This window comes from Melanerpes formicivorus, unplaced genomic scaffold (genome assembly GCF_026170545.1).
Source record: "Melanerpes formicivorus ecotype bairdi unplaced genomic scaffold, bMelFor1.0.p_v2 SCAF_2, whole genome shotgun sequence".
Lineage (NCBI taxonomy): Eukaryota > Metazoa > Chordata > Aves > Piciformes > Picidae > Melanerpes > Melanerpes formicivorus.
In genome coordinates this window covers 29,603,624-29,624,317 of record NW_027142354.1, presented here as the reverse complement: position 1 = coordinate 29,624,317, position 20,694 = coordinate 29,603,624, and the positions used below count along the sequence as shown (strand labels likewise).

Sequence of the window (20,694 nt, the reverse complement as noted above, 5' to 3'; positions counted from 1 at the left end):
TCAGGCTACTTAATTTCACAAGCCCTTGACAAGCAGAACTATAACCAGTAAGTGATAGCTCTAATAAATTATCAAACAATTACAGCTAATGCCAAAAATTAATAGGGTATATCCACTCTGTACAAGTATTTTTATATATGCACAATGAAGGATGCATTTTGATAGACAAAGTGGTATCTCTGAAAGCTGTTGTCCAAGACTCCTAAGAAAACCCATGCGTCTTTTTTATGTGTGTAATGTTAACTTACTTTTGATAGTGCTTCAAAGCCAGGGATAACAGGGATAAAGAGAATTGAGAAAGCACCATTTGCCATCCCAATGTCAATACTGTTACCTATCAATCACAAGACAACTTTTTCCACCTGCTGAAGATACAGGGTAAATTCTAGTTCAACATCAACAGAGACTCCAAAATGTTCATTGCCAAAACAGCAGCATAACTTGCATGGGAACATGCACAGGGCCCACACTCCACAAATTCAGGGAGCATTAATTAATTGAGAGATGGACCCAGTCCAAGTCCTGTTTCGTATGTATATCTCATAACAAAGGTTAAATCTGCCTTTCACTCTCTGCAACTCAAATCAATTTCTGACTGCTATAATATTTACAAAATTTTAAAAGGCACTTGTTTGCTTGTCTCTACCCCTACCAGACAGGCTACTGACTCATAAGTAATTTGATTTTTGAGTTTCTAGTCTTTATGTAAAGTTTACATCAGAAAATACAAACAAAATCCAGATTTAACCTATGAATTATGAAAAAGATTGCATTGATAAGAAACTTAATATTTCCTGTCTTTGCCAAGTACAGCAGAAGCACAATTCATTTGAGATGGACTTTAAAATTCTAACACCCAAAGCAGGAGAAAACACCTGATGCGTAATACAGTTGTTTCTTAAAACTCTGCTTTATAGCCCCGCTTCAAAAGTGGTTTACCCCTCTGCTTGTGCTAGCTGAGGATCTTCATTACTTCTAGGCTAAATGGGATGCAGTGATTCACTCTGTAGTTATACGGAACATTATTGGGCTCTGAGAGCATGGCAAGGGTGTTGCAGAAAAACCTCTGCCAGAACATTCCCACTAGGCCAGACTGAGGTTTCCCCTTGAAGAATTTCCCATCTGTCTGTTAACCACGTTCTAAAATGTAAGTTGCAAACCTGCAACATGATCTCCTAGATCCTGTGTCCACACAGTGTTCTAGCCACTGCAGGATCAGGGCTTTTCTCTGGGCTTGGTATACAGTCTGCACTGGTTCTCTTTAACTGTTTAATTCTGCTCCCCAAAGAAGGAGCATTAAGGTGAAACACTGCAGAAAATTTCACAGCCTTTATAAACTAACTTAATGGGAACCAATGACCACACATGGTATCTTTTAGATGTTTCTAGAACACCTAGATCACCTATCATTTTAGAATATTAGGTGCATGAGTATGTTTTGATGAACTGAAAATAAATACAACTTACATCTTACTTGATTCACATTATTATTAACTGTCCTCTTGCTCTTATTTCCCCTTGCAGTGGAAGCCAGTAAAACAATCAGAGTAACTATAATAGGAGAAATGGTTCACCAGTACAGATCAATCAAACACTCAGCAGGCAGTGTGATTTTTAACACTAAATACACTAGAGCACAACAACAACTCAAATGAAGCACAGTGGAAGACGCCATGAAGGCTAAGGTAGGGGAAATGTTCAATGTGTTTCAAACGGTCATTAAAAGGAAACCTTTAAATCATAGGCAGTATGTCAAAGCCAATTTCTTGAGAACAGAAAGGATAGCAGAGAGCTGTCTTACAAGGGAAGATGATAGAAGCTCCCTCACAAGATCCCTAAATCCAAAGTTGGGGAAAGCCCTCCCTGCTCCAGCACATCCATCCATCCAGCTGAACAGATGGTGTCAGACATGATATGCCAGCATACTCTGCACTGTCAGCAGATATGCTCAAGCAACTAAGGAAACTTCACTCCAGTTTCTTAAATATTATTCACAAGAGACATCTTCAAAGGGGTGAATTCAGCACACACATCTTGCATTTTGCATTCTGCTCGCATGGAAGAACCTGGAGAGACCTCAGTCTTTACAAAGCAGGTGGCCTAATCCTATGCAAGTCTAGGGTTTCCCATAAAACATGTAAGCCCCTCTCAGCACGAAATAACTGCACATCTGTTTTACAGCGCTCACTACTAACAGAAAACCCTAAGCATGTCAATATTCCTTAGAGAATAATTTGGCAAGGCTGACCTCCAAGAAATGTCAAGAAGATTTTTAAGCCTTTTGTTACAAACTGAGTGCCATTATTTCTTTCTTTCAAAGATGACAACAGAAAAATGTTATACTGCCCCACTGATCTAAAATGGCATAAAACTTAGGAGGCAGCAAAATGTGTGGGAAAATCAGTATGGATCACTGCATGCACTTGTCCTCAACTCAGTTTTTTGGTTGTTTTGGTTGTTTGTTTTTGGGGGTTTTGTGTGTGTGTTTAGGTTCTGGGATTTGTTTAGTTGTTCTTTGGAGGGTTTTTTGTGGTTTATTTTTGTTGGTTGGTTGGTTTTGGGTTTTGTTTGTTTGGGTTTTGTTTTTTTCTGAGGGAAGAACAGGAAGCAAGATAAGAGATTTCACAAGATCTTTGGATGGGCTAAAATAGTTTAAATATTTCAGGCAGGTAATATCTGTAGTGTGTTATCTGAGATAGCTGGAAAAGTCAGATAAGTTTTCAGGCATATATGACAATCTTCACATGTGGGAGAAAAGCATCAGTCTTAAGTCCTTTAGACAACTCAGGACTTTGATGGACCACCAGTACAGTAACAGATCTATTCTCTGAAGGAAACTCCTTCCTTTTCCATCACTGTTGATGATATCTATTTATAAAAGTTTACAGCAGCAGGCTTCTGTATGATCTCAGAATACATGCAGTGTCATAGAGCTGTCTGCTTGTTCATTTTTATCAGTTTAAAATAATTCTATTTTAAATGTATTTTAATCAGAGCATATGCAAAGACTAAAATCTCATTTGAAACTAAAGAGTGCTCAGGATCTGTAGGACAGTTCTAGTCTACATTTTATTTTCAGAATTTCAAGATTCACTCAAATAAGAGAACCCTGCTCCACAAAATAATGCAGCAGTAGGAGGTAAGTATCCAATGAAAATCTTTAGTAAAAGCAGCATGTGCATGGTTTTACCATACATTAAAGAAAACCCTGTAAGAGATTTTTATCCATTCTTATCTTTACAGTGCAACTGCAACCTGCTCTATTTATTAAGGTAAAGGAATTAGACAAGGGGAAAATATTTTGTCTACTTCTGTTGTGTTCTTTTAATTCTGAGTATTTTTTTAACACATTCCTGTCACTAAGGAGACCAGAGTGGTCTGGGGTAAATTTATATGTAGCAAATAAAGGCAGAAAGACAGTCTAAGAGGTGATATGAAGTTTGACTTGTTTATGCAGTAGTGGGAAACTTCACCAGGCAAGTAGTATCAGCTTTCACAGGATCCAATCTTGTATTTTAAGAAAAAAAAACAGAACCAACTTCCAAGTATGAGCAAGCAAAACCTCACATTGTGCTACTTTTCTAAGTCTCCACCCATTTACATGCATGTCCTTCCCCTCATGATTTTGCTTGTCTAAACTCTAGCCATTCATCCTAGTCCCACTAGTTAAGCTAAAGTATTAAGCCAAGACTCTACAGAAGCAGACCTTTTTTATGTCATGCACCTAAGCTGATTGCAATAGCAGAGAGCTATTTATGTAAGAAGAAAACTAAACATAAAACCATACGAGAGAAAAAAAAATATGAATGTGTTTAACATGTCAAAGAGTTTATTCTTACTAATAGCAAGTAATGGCTCACTATTAAGTGGCAGGGCTTATTAAAAACACTTCTGTAGGAATCTGACCTAAACCATTTCCTATACTGACTTCACTTATACAGAGTGTACATTTATAATATTTGAATATTACAACAACATGATGGGGCTGTAATCATATTTCATCACAGATCTATAATTCAAACTAATCTTGATAAATCAGTGAAATGACCTGAAGAAAACTGGATGGAGGTTACCAAGAAGTCTGAAGTACTGCCCTCCTCTAGTAATAAATAACTGCAAAAATTGGATGGAGAAAAACTGCCATGGCAGTAGCACTGAAGAAAAGGATCTGAAAATAAAAGTGAATCACAACCTACCTTGCTTTGAAAATATTTCACTGTTACATAATGCAAATAAAACATTGGAATGTATAAGCAGAAGAATTGTGTACAAATATCTTAAGTATTTCTACCATCTTCACCATGCTGAAAAGGGATTGGAAAGAATTCACAAAATAGCCATGGAAGAAAAAAAAAAATCTAGGAATAAAAACATGAACCATTGGACATGTTCAATCACAAGAATTTTGAAAATAAAGTAAAACTTGTTTCAATCATTTAAGAAGTTACAACAGAGAATAGATTACTTTTCTGTGTTCACCAAAGAGATTTCAAGATAGGTAGTCATGAGTTTAAACAAGAAGGAAGAGGATTTAGATTATTTTTAACTGCAGAAGCAGTGAAACACTGAAAGAGATGGGCTGGGTAAATGTGCAATCCTTCTTGGACATCATCAAGAACAAGAAAGGCGGTTGTAGCCAGGAAGGGGTTGGTCTCTTCTCCCAGGCAACCAGCACCAGTACAAGAGGACACATTCTCAAGCTGAACCAGGGAAAGTTTAGGCTCCAGGTGAGGAGAAAGTTCTTCACTGGGAGAGTTGTTAGCTGTTGGAATGGGCTGCCCAGGGACGTGGTGGAGTCACCGTCCCTGGAGGTGTTCAAGAGGGCATTGGACATGGCACTTGGCGCCATGGTTTAGTAGTCATGAGGTCTTGAGTGACAGCTTGGACATGAAGGTCTTTGAGGTCTTTTCCAACCTTATTGATTCTATGGTTCTAAGTTGGATAAATGTGCCAAGAACACCATGAGCATATTTGTTTCTGCCTGAAAACAGAGGAATGGACTGAATGCTTTCCAAGATTCTCCCAGTCATACTTTCTATGCTGTTCATGGAAGATTCACATCTAATTGACATCTACACTGCAGCCCTGAAAAGGCAGAATAGGCAAGAAGATCCTTTTTTTTCTTCCAGATTCTGTGGCTGAGAAGCCCTAAACCTTAGGTATATGTTATCCAAAGACTACAAAGTAAGAAGTCATTCAGCAGAAAACAACTCCCTTTTAGGAATCCAAGCACTTGGCATGCAACAGCTGCAAATTTTGTTTCTGTCAGGATATTCTTTCTGTGGTGATCCCCACTTGTCTCTCCTACTTTTATATGACCTCCTAATTTCCCTTACCAAAAAGAAATATAATATTGGAGAAGTTCTGTCAGGAATACTGAAGAAAAAGAAAGTAGAAGAGTGCAGACAGTGAACAATAAAGAAATTAAGCTGAATATATAACAGGATAGAGTTAAAGATGATTCAAAAACAATAGACAGAAGAGTGTTCAAGGGTAATTAAACATGAACCAAATTTAAATGAAAGTGAATTCACTGAACTGTTCTATAGGTACAAGCATTTCCTGAGGTCTGTATTGTGATCCTAGAGAAAATATTCTGACACCTGCATTTTCTCCCCAACTTTATACCACCTTTTAAGTCATTTATGATAGGAATTTTTTTAAGGTTTATATTGTCCTAAATGATGAGTGGTTTATGACCCATTGCTCCTCACATGAACATCATGAACAAATGTTAGCCAAAGCTTAGTACTTTTAAGTGGCACACTTCTGCACTGAAGGATAATGCAAATGTTAAACACTCCATACCCCACAGCACTTTTGTGGGGGAGAATTCATTGTTCCTTTTGAGATGCTCAAACACTACCATGAAAAAACATCAAATAAAGAAATAGTAGCAAGAAACATTAGAAAGCTGACTAAACTATAAATATCTTGCAAATGTAGAACTGTAAAATTAGTAAAACACAGAACCTACTATGAACAGATGAAAAAAGACATAACAATTATCAACATCTTCAGCATCTGTTCTTAGTCATTCAAAGTTAATTCTACATTTAAAACCCAAAGCTAGCTGTTTAGCATAAAATGGTTCCCTACTACTGCTAATCTAGTTGCATTCCAGTTATCCTTTACTCCATAAAGTCTTAGTGAATTATGAAATCTGCCAGCCACTTAAGTATGGAGAAAGAAGTCTCTCAGGGAGCTGTTAAGAATAGCAATGACTGTGAATAACCCCACAGATGCAATCTGAGAAAGCATTTTCATATAGAGAAATTGCTTTAGCTTTCACCTCTAGGATGAAAAGTCACTGTCCCTACCTCTCACTAATAAGGTCATTTTTGGGCACCTCCAATGAAGCTGCCATTTCTGGTGGTTTAAGTGATAGGGACACCTGTCTCCCTGAGAGCTAAACTGAGAGTACAACTCACCTCACAGACATTACCAAACACCCTGCATGTGTTAGCAACCTTGTAACTTATTCACCTGGCCTGGGTTCAAAACACTGATCTAAAAGTGGCAGGTTCCCCCCAGCCACACATTCCCAGCCAACAAATTAAAAGTCCATCTTCAGTACAAGGTTATCTTTCACCATGTGTTGGGGAATAGGAGCTATTAGAATATTCCGCTTGAAAGGCTTTGCAATACTGAGGCTTTTAATTAATACTGTCACCACCTCGCTAAGTGGTGACAAAGTCAGCTTTCTCTTAAATATGAATGACTAGTTTTGCAGTATAGTTTGTTCATTCACATCATATACATAAATCCTTGAAAAAAGATGGTCACAAACAGAATCCAGACAATACTCTCTGAGCAGCATCTGGTCAATCTTACAGCAGCCCTGGACAATCCATTCTAGCTAGATGGAGTAACAGGGAGCAATCCCTTGCTGTTTGCAATGATCTTACCTCTTCATCTGTCCTCCTACTTCAATGACAACATGCTTGACATCATTTACAGTTATATACTACTTTACTGATAACTATCTTTGCCTGTTATGTAAAACAATAGGTATGTTAATACTTTGTCATAACAGAATTAATATATCTGATTTTTTTTTACTGCATACCATTATTCAGTGCCATTGAAATGCTCAAGATATAAGATTAGCTCTACAAAATCATAAATAAATTATATGATATGTGAAGTAAATATATTGTTCTTAAATTACTAACAAGTTTATGCATTATAATAGGCCCTGTATTAAACTGCTTTCTCTAATGACAATGAAAAGACAGACACTGAGTAAAACCCCAGCTGCTGAGTCCCTGCTCTTCTGCAGCTTTTTGTACAATTTCTTTCAAGTGGTAAAACCTCTTTATACATATGACCAAAATATTTACCCCACAATAGAGATGAAATGTAGATATGCCCCATGGACTAAAGGTTCTAAATGCAGAATTAGGAGGGCTCTGTTCATCTCTGAAATTGAGTGATTGTGCAGTATTGTCCAGCCTTGAATTTTGCAAATTTTAAATGCTGTAGCAAGTGAAAGACTTTTTTTTCCCAGAAGACTCAAAGAACAAAAACTGCTGAAAAAAAAAGCATATTCAGAACATTCTTCTTAAATGGGAGTAAAGCTTAAAAATAAAACTAAAAACAAAAAAAATAGAGACTGATGGAACCATATAAATATGAAGTTTGAAATAATCTATTTTTGTTAATGTATTTTATTTTCAGATGTTAGGTCTGTATTTCTCTTGAAGAAAAACTTTATGGATATGTTAATCTCTTTCAGTAAGTCATGTTGTCATTAAATAATTTAAAGATTGACAGATCATGGTAGATTTTTTTTTTCACATGCAACATTGACAAATTTTGCCTTTCAAAATATCTCCTACTGAAATCTGCAGAAATAGAGAAGCATCACCTACAAGAACCTGTGCCTTTTTGATGGAGATATATTCCTCCCACACAGAATGACTGGGAGTGTACAGCATCTAGACTGAACCTCTAAGGACTGTCAACTATTTGCATGGCACAACAGTATTTTCCTCTAACAGGGTCACCTAACTTTAGAGCTTACTAGCCAAATATTCTCCATTCCAATACAGTGAACTTTGCAGAGCTTGAATTTACACTATAGACACAAGCAATTCTGACATGCCTACAAATAAATCAGTTCATGCACATTTGTCAGAGCATTAAAATAAATTTGCCACTACGCTGCACAAAGTTCAGTGCAGCAAAGAAATGTTGTAGATATTTTTATATAGGCTTTAATGGACTCTATCGTCCATGCAATAAAGATGGGATTTTTGTATTTACATTCAAATAAATATCTCCAAAATGCTGTCCAAAAGATGCCCTTCTTCAGCTAATCAGGTAGGACGCTTGGGACCTAAGCAGAGAGTTTGCAAAATGTGGTGTATGCAGGTTCTGTTAGAAACTTCAGTGTACTGATGCATGCACCTAAACATCTCTCTTTCAAGCACCCTGTCTTTCTCACTCTCTACAGTTTTAGACAAAGATCTTGGTTGAATAAAATAAAGAATACTCATTACACTTTTGAAGATATAATTAATGAAACAGTGAGCTGTTGGCATTCTAGTGCTTTCTGTATCACTGCTGAGCAAAGTGGTATGTCTCACTGTAAGCACTAGTTATACAAAGAGCTATATATACAGCACACTTTTTGCACCTAACTACTGAAAAACTAAGACACACAAGGATAGAATACAGTATTTAGTATGTCATGGGACCAATATATCCTATGAAAACTTGAACAGTTACAGGGTCAATAGAAATGGCTCAGGAGTCATCGATTCTGGAATATCACCTTCCATGTTCAGCATTTCTATTCCATAAGAGTATCAACAAACTAGAAGGCATCTTCAGAAAATGATTCACAGTAAAAATGCCAACAGCTTTAGAGAGAACTTTCTGCAGAGGTAAAAGGTTTGAGACCAGATACTTTGCTGTTTTTTTCCCCTGCCTCTGTATTCTTTTGCAGATGGCCACTTTTTTTCCTATTACAGAATAAAAGAATAATTGCTCTTATATTTACTTCTTCCTGCACAAAGTTAAAAATGAAGCATAGGTAATCTGAAAAGAGTCTCCAATACTGTAGTTGTTCTTCAAGGGAAAACTATGCAGGCATACTTTACAGGTGAAGTCTGTGCCTTTCATACTGCCTGGGGCTTTCTCTCAAGTTATTAAACAAAGAACACACATTACCACTAATTTACCAGTGCCAAATGAACCTTCTTCTCAGGGAGAGATCGTTTTTCCTATTCTCCTTTCCAGAAAGACCCCCAGGGGTCCTCTTTTCATCACCTGTACCCTACAGTGCTCCTCCTGGTTTCCCAAGAACTCCTGAACTAGCGCAGATAACACAGATAGTGCTGGCTAACATTTTTGTTTCAGCAAACATGTATTTAAATAACCAAATACTGTTTAGGATGGCATAAAAGAAACATTCAGACATTATAGTATGGAAGGAACTAAAGGTATGCCCTCTGGGAATAGAAGGATTAATTAAAGTAGGCTAATCCAGGATTTAGTTGACTGGATTTCAAAATGTCTTTCCCTTGCTTTCTCTGTTGATTTTCTTCACAGTGCTATCTTTATCCAGGAATTATGTACTACATTGCCAGGTGAGTAAGTAAATCCATGATAAATTGGTCAATACAGTCAGTGAGTGTGAGATAAAAGTATATTCCTATGTATCTACATTCTTTAAAACACTTCCATAATTAGAAAAGCCTATCTTCTGACAGATAAAGCTAAAAGAGATTTTCAAAGATTTTTCAATTCCACACACACCAGCACACAGATCCATTAGTCCCCGACACCAATAAATGACAGGAAAAGCATTCTCAATAGTCAGACTCCAAGACATTCACACAGAAAATGTCTTTGTTAAGTAGCTCATGTGAAGATCACCAAATCTAGTCTCACTTGTAATCTAAACTAACGTTAACATTCTTACAAAAGAATGAAAACCTCATGTATTAATTTTCAGCTATGCAACAAAGAGCTCCTCTGTGGCATATATGCCAGGCTACTCAGTACAATATTTTACAGTACATTTACAGTACATAAGACATGTAATTTGTCCATGTTAATTTTATTACTATTGTAACTGACAATTAAAAAAATAATAATTCAATTTTTATATGGTGTTTGGTTTCAGAATCTAGTGTTTAAATAATTTGGTAACTTCTGCTGTTAAAGGCACTAATGAAACATATTAGGTTAAATTTTTTAAGCTCTCATTTATTTTTTTTTTTATGAGGCACTGGCTGTAGGGTAACATTTTCTAGAACGTTTGAAATATTCTGTAAGACAGCAGACTTTCAGAAAAGTTCTGGAGTTCCTAAATAATTTTTAGTGAGGCTTAGGTTCCTAAATTACTGAGTTTTTCTAAAAAAGTGGGGAAAAAAAGCCAAACATTACTTAGGTTCTTTGGATGGCCCAATGCTATACAAATATTAAATTTAGCTAAGTTATCTGTTGTCAAGCACTTAGCATAGAGCAGATGAGTAAATAACAAACAATGATGGCTGTAAGGGCTGAAAGCATAAACACCAGTGGTTCCAGTACGGTGTTTGTGATAAGCAAACTGTTTGTCAGATAAACACCTAGTTCTTTGTTTACAGTATATCTGTTGTTAACAGGAGTCATGCTGGGACCTGTGTTTGGTCACAGAAATTAAGGTTATAGAAAAGAAGGAAATCAGGCAAACTTCAGCCTCATGTATGGTCTTTTGTTTGACTTTTAATATTAATGCAAGATGGATGACAAGTGTTTTATACAAAATATGCACTAATACAGCTGCTTGTGGGGCTTATTTGGGATTAAGTAGTGGAAAGAACAGGGAGGGGTGCTTCAGATTTTTGCAATTATCTGGTATATAGCAAAAGACCATTGCACCAGCAAATGAAAAATCTATGCATGAGATGCAAAGCTGGTCAGCTGCTTTGCCAAAGAAAACGTGGTGGAACTACACTCCAGCATACAGCTGACAATGAACTTGGACTATAGAAATTTCCATAGCCTAAGAAAACTCCTTTACATGAAATAATACCCCAGAGCTACACAATCATTTATGTACATTTTTTTATTTGTATTTAGTGCAGCTGAGTACCAATTTTCTTCATACTGAAGAGTTCACTGTCTTAAGTCTTGCAGCAGTGAAAAGTCACACAGGTGCCAAGATTAAACATAAAACGGAGTTTAAAAAAAAGTATCACTTAATGCTAGATGGCTAAGCCTTTCTGTGAGTGCCAAAATAGCAGGCTGATTTTCAGAGCTGCAAAATAGAAGTTCCTTCTGACGTCAGTGGAAATGCCTGGGTATTCAACACCTATTAAAAATACGAGCATTTCCTTAGATGTTTAAGGAATATACACAGATTCTAATTTAGACTAGGGTGGTGGTCATTTTCTGCAGACTCCTGCTATGGTAAGTGGGGGTGAACAAGGCTTTTCTAACGGGTAGTTCAGAGTGAAATCCATCTGCTTCAAATGAGGTTCTCTCAGTTATCAGTAGTGGATGGCTGGACTGATTCTGCTTACAGATTTTTGAAGAGAAATAAGAACAAGCACTGGATTTCAAGCTGAAGGGATTCTGACAGTTAAGAGCTGCTGGGAGGATGCGTTTGAAGTAAATGGAAAATCTCACACATACCAAGCACAGTCAACACTTAGTACTTTCATCTGTAAAGCCAGTATATACGTATTTCAACCACTATTTTGGAGATGAAGACATGGACAAAGTGGTAGATCCTCATAACTCAAAAACTGGGAGAAATTGAACCAGAGGTAAGGGCAGCAGTGCCCATTCTTGCACTTAGGACATACATTCAGGAGTGATTTTCTCACCTGTGTGAATATGTGCAAATTTAAAGCCCAAATATAGAAACTAACTAAACATTAGCCAACTGTCAGCTCTGCTTCCTTCCAGACAGGCCTTCTACAAAATTGTGTTTCTACAAGGTACTGTGTTAAGTGGGGCACTTTCCTAAAAGAAGAGCATTGCATATCAAAGTCTTCTACTTCTGTCTCTGCAGATGCCCTGTTCCTGCAGAGCAGTAATACCTGCCCTGTAATCCTTTCACACCAGTAGTTTGAGGATTACTAGGACGATGCTATCTTGATCTGTATGGATGAGTTACTTGTACTGCCAGCAGGGAAAGCTACTGCAGAATATGTACAGAAGGAGTCACAAAGGGTGATCATAATGTTGCGTTTTCTGGTTAAATTATGTGGAAAAAAGTAAATTCTATCTTTAAATACATGCCCCATTTTATCAGGTAGGAAAAGAGCATTATATAGCACCTGTATAGTTATGATCAGATTTATGCATCAAGTCTCTCAACACTGAGGTATATTTAAAACCAACAAATCAAGTGATATTTGAAAAACAAATGCCACACCCCTTATCACAGCATTTGATAAAATTATGTTCTTCAAAGACTGAAAATTTGAAAATCACCCCAAACTATTAGGAATGGAATTTCATTTAAGAGAAAAGGGAGTGCTCAAGGTGAATAAACTCCCCTTCTGGTATCAACTGAGAATAAAGAATGAACAGCCATAAAAGACAGAGTCAACAACTTTTCAGTAGTGACAGTAGAGGAATACCACATCAGTTACACATTCTTTATCCTGACAATTAGGGCTCATAAAAATTATGCTTGTTAATAAAGCCATCCAAGACAATTCAACTTTGCCAACTGTGTAAGCACTTTTATATTTGTTTGCTTGAAAGGATATAAAATAACATCCAAGAAGAGTGTCTTTTGGGTTGGAACACAATTAAGCAGAACAAATTTCTTCCTACTTCTGTTTCACTGACATGCTTCTTCCTGCATCATGTTCACCTCCATTCTGGATTCTCTGTAAGCAGGCTCTGAAGTAAAACTTCTACAATGCAACCAATATCTGTATAGTATCCACCATTCACAACTAAAGAAAATCCTAACACTTGGCCTCGCTGGAATTAATTCATTAGAACTGTACAGTGCAATACAGAAATTATTACCAAAACTATGTATCATTAAATGGATCAGAATATATGTAACAATGAGTAAATTTATGTTAGGTATTTGGTATCCAATTATAATGCTGAAACCTCTTTTCTCTTACTTGCAAGATGGTGGAAAGGTTTTGGTGGAAGATTCTTAATTATATTATACCACTGGCAAAAAAAAAAGTCAAATTTAGCTTGCAAAGCTGTCTTAATTTCATTTGGAAACTGGTGATCTAATCGTGGTATTTTCTTACTGGTATTCATTGCTTTACAGAATATAGCTGAGTCCTGATTTTGCTTGCACAGGGCTATAAATTGTATGACCTTGAATTCCATATTTACTGCAGTCTCAGGGCTGAAAATCCTGAGTGTTCTTCCAAGCAAACACCTCCCATGTCTGTCTTGTTAGCTCTCCAGTAACCCAAACACACATCCATGGCAAGATGCAGACCCCCCACCCCAAAGGGATTATAGCAAATTCCAGTTCTTAACACACAGCTTTTCTCTAGCTCTTAAGCACCTTGGTTGGAGCTTATGGAAACCCACTTAGATCCATACTTTCTTCCAATCCTTATTGTCTAACTAATTGGATCAGTGTATCTGCAGGCATTTTACTATACAAATTTCAGGGGAGGCTGTGTATGTATCTGTGAGTGTAAGCAGGAGGTAGCCTTTGCTTCCCATTATAAAATCTTTCATATAATTTCTTTTCATATGCATAAATTTCTGTTTCTGGCAGGTATTTGAGAGTGAGTGGCAATTAACAACTGAACTGAGACTGTAGAAATTATCAATTCAGGAATACTGGGAATAGAATAGAATAGAATAGAATAGAATAGAATAGACCAGACCAGACCAGACCAGACCAGGTTGGAAGAGACCTTCAAGATCATCGTGTCCAACCCATCAACCAATCCAACACCACCTAATCAACTAAACCATGCAACCAAGCACCCTATCAAGTCTCCTCCTGAACATCTCCAATGATGGTGACTCCACCACCTCCCCTGGCAGCCCATTCCAATGGACAATCACTCTCTCTGTGTAGAACTTCTTGCTAACATCCAGCCTACACCTCCCCTGGTGCAGCCTGAGACTGTGTCCTCTTGTTCTAGTGCTGGTTGCCTGGGAAAAGAGACCAACCTCTCCCTGCCTACAGACTCCCTTAAGGTAGTTGTATAGAGCAATAAGGTCACTTCAGAGCCTGCAACAGGTCAACATTGAGAGGGCTGTTTAATTAGAAGATATAATATTGAGTAATTTATTCCTTTCCTGCACATAGTATTTGAAAAATCTACCTCCATAAACTTTCAAGTTAAGTGAATTTCAGAACAGCTTTATTTGAATTTTCCTTCATACACCACCACCACAGGGTCTTTAGCCACATGCCTTATTGAGAGGTTCCAAGACAGAACATGAGTGCTCCACTACCCTTTCAGCATACTCCTCTCAAGCACCATTCCATGCAAGTAGCATCAGCAAGAGGAATTTAACATGTTCTATTTTAAAAAGCAGTAATCTCTAAGAGGCCAACCATACAGAACAAGCCATAAACGCATCCCATATTTCTGTACAGAGTCCCTCTATCCTCATGTGAGCGCTTTACAGGATGACAGAAACTGCAACTCCATGTCTTTCTGTTGCATCAGTCTCTAGTATATTTAGGACAGTTATAGTATATGCTGAAATATCAAGACATGCTCTGGCAGGAAAAAAGGAAGTCTATCCATTGACTACCACATTCTGTATCAGACCCTAGACGAAGCAATCTACCACTGAGAAGTTCACTCACAGAACATCCCTGGATTTAAATAAATAAGAAATGTTTTGAGTGTGTGTTCTCAATACTTGAGGATTTGGCATCTACTGTTTGAAAATTCTTGTTGCACCTGAAGGAGAAGCATTTGGCCGCATGCTGAAACCTCATGTTATCGTAAGGCCACCTACAGCGGCATATGTCATTTGACAAGACATTCTTTTGCAGAACTCTCTTCTACAGCCACAATACTGGATGAATAGTACAAAAAAAGGGGGAAAAAAAGAAAGATGTTTTGCTTTTCTAACTGTTAATAATAATTTTTAAAATCTGCATTTTAACAACAACAACAAAATAATATCCCAAGACACCTATGTCATCCTAATTCTGTACATGAAAGGGAAGCAGAAAATTGCAGTGTAGGACTCAGCAGAGCACATGATTTTCTCTCTATAATTCTGCTTTCATCTCTGGAGGATTTTTCTCCTAACAAATTAAATTCCTTCCTGAAATTAGCTACTCAACCAAGGACCTCCATCTATTTAAGAAATATGCTGTTGTTAACAGGTTAAGTACTAGGAATAAGTAATGAGAAGGCTGATACACTCTTAGAAAGGCGTGTACCTTTTGCCTCCCTCACACCTCCTACATTCAGTGCTGGTTCTCATCCAGATCCTGTTCATGTTGCTCACTTGCAGAGGGGAATCTCTGTGCCTTCTCAACAATCCCAGTGGAATTCTACGTGGGTAAAATATGTCACAACATTAAAAATCCTCGAGAGATAGCTGGTTTCATTGCATGCTATGGGAACTTAACCCCAAGGAAAGAATTTTGCATGGTCTATAAAATCCTAAAAACTAACAAAGAAACAAACAAAACAAACACCACCACCAAACCAAACCAAACCAAACCAAAGAATACCACAAACAAAGAAAAAAAAAAAAAAAATCGGCCCTGCTAAAACCCACACCAAAACTTTTATCATTTCCAGATTCTATCAGTATAAAAAGCAAAAAAATAGGATGAAATTCCCTATATAAACTGTAGATATTGATATATTCTCTATAATAATGGTTTAAATCCAGAGCCTGTAAATCTATGAGGAATGGTTCTACAGTACTGAATTTTGCTGGTGGCATCTAGCCACTTCCATCAATGCTTTTCTACCTTAAATTTCTTATTGAATCATTAATTCACTCTTAGGTGTTTCTCTCCTTCTCTTCCTGGTTGAAGAATGAAGCTGTTTCCTTCCACTACTTCACCTGTCTTCTCATTCACCAGTAGGCTTCTTACATGAATCTTTTTCTGTAAGAAATCTGTTTAGATTCCCTCTACAGAATACCATACAAACTCCACAGTGAATCTGGGACACTGACTGTAACTCTATTTATAGACACTGAGGTCAGACTCAACAGAAGGTCAGTTTCTCTTTCAGGCTGCAATGAACCTCTCAAACCTGCTGAACTTAATGAAGTTGGAGCAACACCAGAAAAAGAAGGATCTTGTCCATAATTCAGAGTCCTGGTCCTCTCTTCCAAGTATTTTGCCATGCATGTGCCTTTTGAATGCTTTTAAAAAATATTATTTGTTTACTTACAAGGACAACAGAAGCTTGTATTATCAGCTAAAGGAGGTCATGCAGATAAATCCTTACAGATCACACTGAAAATGTAGTCTGGAATGTCTTGATGAAGATTGTAAAGACACAGATTCTTTCCTAAAGAACCTTTCCCAAAGTCCTTACTCATACAATATGGTGTTCAGAGTCATCAAGAACATCTGCATTCACAAAGAGTGCAGTATCAAGGTACATAAAAATTCTAAGTCTCCTTTTGTATTCTTTAGTAGTGTAAAAAAAAAAAAAAAAGTATCAAACCAAAATGGGCAGATATTGTATTAACACCTAGAATAAAACCCTTCTGCATTAACAAAGTGGTGTTATTAGAACCATATAGCAAGACACAGCAAGATCATTCATCTATCAGTAAGGTAAGAAGTATGTTTCCAGTTCTTTCCTTGTATGTGCAAGACACTTCTGAATGACTGGAGAAAACACAAATGACGTAAGTGGAGCCAGTTTAGTGCTCTACAACTGTCCTGAAGAAGACATTACACCTGTTTGACAGCCTTCAGAATGTTATCCTGAAGGCTTAAGAATTCCTTGAAAAACAAACCACATTCCATGTCAATGTTTTAAAATACCTGTAATACAGTATTGATAGCAGAACTTAGAATTAAGAAAGAGGACCACTGAACACACATCTCTGTAACTAGTGTTGGCAATTTGTGTATCTTTGATGTACTTGGTTTCCTAAGCCAAGACACACTGCATTTTCATATGTTCCTTTTAGTTATATTGAGATACAGGCTAGGGAAAACTAAGAAGTTTGGAGAGTTTGTTGATTTTTTTTTTTATCATACGAAATAGATTTATTTTGGAGAGAAGAAAATTCAGGGTTTAGACATTTCACTGTGTGTTAGTATGATTCCTGCTTCCAATCCAGTCCAACAGGGTAGGGACTGAAAGACAGCTAATCACTAGATTGAAATACCACAGAACCAAGTACTTTTATCAATTGTTACAAATATCACTGCTGCCCTCTCTTTACCAGTAGAAAGATCAAGGTCCAAGGTGAGCTGAGCTCACTTAAGGTTACAAAGCAGAGTGCAGAAGAGAATACCACTCTCTGTGGCCAGACTTTTTGATTTCCAATATTATTTTTTATTTTTTTTCCCATATAGTACTGAAGAGTCAAGGGGCCGCTTTCATAGATTTTTCAACTGCAGTTCAAGTACACAAGGGCAGTGGAAGTGTAACAGGTCAAGGAGCAGATTTCAGAAGTTTCCAATCTCATGGTTCCCCCTTATGCGTTCAATTAGTTCCTACTGAAGACGGCTGTTACTTTGTCGTTCTTCAAAGTTGCTGCCTGAAATTTCCAACCATGTGATCCTGGTTTTCACCAATACTGTCTAATGCAGCAAATAGCAAACTGTTGCATTTTTGACTTGAAACAGGCTAACTAAAGCACTTACATTGACTTTCACATGCAGAGAGACAGAACTAAGCTGCAGCTCAGCTTCCTTTCCTACAATGTACTTCATATTTATTCTGACATCTGCAACCACCAAGAAAGCTGGATTACAGCAGACCATAATACTCTATGAACCATGGTTATAATTAGGCGTCATGTCCATTGTAATCCTATGGATGTCATCATGTGTTACCAGCATCTGTTGACAGATTTCATACCAGGCATATCACTGAAATGGCAAGTCTGGAGAGGGCAGCCCACAATAGAAACAATAGCATTTATTTTTGGGTTGTTCCAAGACTGTCTAATAGAAAATAAATGCTGCCAACTGCCACAACTCCACTGGGATAATTTTTCAGCATTATACTATCAGTTAGAACAAAGATCTGTACCTGTGTATCTGCAACCTTCTCCTAATAAAAAAGGAAATCAAGCCTTTCTGCAACTGTCTTAGCACCAATTACAAAAAGATAGACACCTTTACATTTTCTAAAGCTTATCAGGCCCTTTATCATGAGAGCACATATTTTTCATTGTAACAATAAATCCAGGCTCTTTTCCAAGTGAGGGAATGAGGATTCCCTCTCCTAAATTTTATTTAAATGTGCTATCACTTTAACATTAAAATGTATCCTTTGGAACTGGTGATACAAAACAGCCACTCTCTCTACTTTATGTAAGTAAAGCAGAGTCTGCTATAATTTACTGACATGGAAACCTAGCTTTCTGCTGAAGCACTATCTGTTTGGCGGAATGAAAACAAAAAATTTGCTAAGATGTCTTATAATAACTACTCTGCTCTTCTGTGAAAGACAAGACTTTCACAAGCATAAGCCTACAGAATCTAAATTCTCTTTATTTTTTATCACTTATCTGCATTGTAGGAAAACTGCAGTAGAGTGCTATCCGGTAACCTGTCCATTATTTCTCTATTTTGAAATGCTGGACAATTGAATCATAATCAGTATGTACCCGTGACCTGTTAATGGTTAGGAAGCTTCAACTCAAGTATTTAAGCACTAATTTCCATTTTCATTATAAAACATGAATGAACAGTTCACTGTCTAAACAGTGTCCAAGGATGTATCAGCGTTGATGACTACAATTTAATAATGGGTTAGGGGTTGCAGTAGCTGGTAGATCAAGAAAAGTAAATTTCAACCTAGGCTAGCACTTCTTCCACTAAACTTGTGCAGCAGGATCCAAGCATGTGTGATAGTAGGAAAATTAATAAAACCAGCTAAAACTCACAGGAGGAAGACTACAAGTGGAAACTGAGAGGAAAATACTGATTCTACTGATTTCAATGAAAAGGCAAACCCACAGCACTAACAACTCCAACAGCTCTTGCTTTTAAAGCTTTTATAGCATAGCTTTAATAGAAACTGTGACTGTAACAGTTGGACAGACTCTATCATCAGACACAAATTTGCAGCTTCTACTGAAGTTTTAGAAATGAGCTGCTCACTACTGCAAAGGAGCATATTCAGCCTTATTATCTGGAGTACCATTTCTCTCTCCACCTCCCCCCACCTCCTTTTTTTCCTTTTTTATTCTCGTAACCATCAGATAACCTTTTAATCCCAGATCTGTCAGCTGTGACTTCAACATCACCTTTTACATTGGGAAGTAAAAAATCCTTTACAATACTTTATCTCTCTCTTTTCCATATGCTGTTTAAAACTCTTGTGTTCTGAAATTAGATACTGCAAACACTACTAAAGCACCAAACTACTGACAAAACTGCTGATGGGATTATAATCTCTGCCTATGTTCATAAAAAGAGCATAGCCAGTACTTGCTGACATAATAGTCTTATTACACCTAAAAGGCAAGAAGCATTTCCTCTACAGTGGTGTATTACAAGGAGCTTACAGACCCATTTTTTCCCCTAGACAGTAAATTGGCATATGGGAACCATATCTATCCTGGATATATTTCTAGGCAATATTTTCCTTGTCAGATCATTCAGTCAGCATCAAAAGTAAATTTTAGTAAGAGTTGACTCTCAAGATCATAATTTCAAAAGCAATTTCTTGGACTGCTCTCAGAAATAATACAGGGTTTTTTTGCACAGCAATTTTGAACCATCTCATTGATCTATTTGTAATTGCAGTTTACTGTTCTTAAAGAGCAGTCTGGAACACACATCAATTCAGACTCTGAAAGGAAGATCCAGGAACTGAAGTTAAAAGTTATGAAAACATTAAGATATAAACCTAGAGGTACTGACATAGTACTTCTAGTGCAATATAAGAAGAAACTCCTGAGTCTCATAAATTAGTATCATCTTACATTTGTTTCACTTAAGGATCAAAAAAGTGAATGCTTTAACCTCAAAACATAGCATAGCTAATATATATTGTATACATGCTTTATATGGTGTAAAATGCATTCTCTTACAAAATCAGAGCCCTTTACTGCACACTGCACAGCTCTGGCAATTCCAGATGCAGCATGGAATTCCACACAGAAGCACAAATACAGACACATGTTACTTTATTTTCAGACCTTCCTTTGCTGTTTCTCCCAAGCTGGATCCAGGAGCAGGTCCCTGTCCCATTCTTCTTCTTGGGTCATGTACTCATCTTCTTCATAGTTGTAGGTGTACTGCATGTTTGTATCTATCTGGTTCATGCTATTCATGATACCCGGAAATCAGCTTCAGCTGCTGTGCCTTCTACTTTATATATATGTAATTTTAAATTTAGTTCACTTGCTGATGGCTTGTAGCGAGCAGTGTCTTTTGTTTTCTTCTTTCCCTTATCCAAGGTGAGAGGGAGTGGATATTGGTGAGTCTTGTTGAGAGCAGAGGCTGAAGCTGCCAGATAGATGCCGACCTGTGTTGACCTTCGTGCCTTCTGTCTCCTTCCCTGTCTTCCTGCTGCTGCTGCGGGTCCCTGCGGCTGACCGTGCGGAGGAGCGGCGCGG

At 37.3% G+C, this 20,694-nt stretch overlaps 1 protein-coding gene across 8 annotated transcripts in view; it reads right to left on the bottom strand.

Moving 5' to 3' along the window:
• The window catches only part of ACTN2 (actinin alpha 2), a 70,166-nt gene extending 49,472 nt beyond the window's left edge, over positions 1-20,694 (bottom strand). For 6 of the 8 annotated variants that reach the window (XM_068155097.1, XM_068155050.1, XM_068155036.1 and 3 more), the window contains exon 1: positions 20,275-20,694. In XM_068155097.1, coding sequence (XP_068011198.1) covers positions 20,275-20,409 — 135 coding nt within the window. In that variant the 5' untranslated portion in view covers positions 20,410-20,694. The remainder of the gene's footprint in view (positions 1-20,274) is intronic. The other 2 variants (XM_068155078.1, XM_068155070.1) reach the window with 1 other exon arrangement.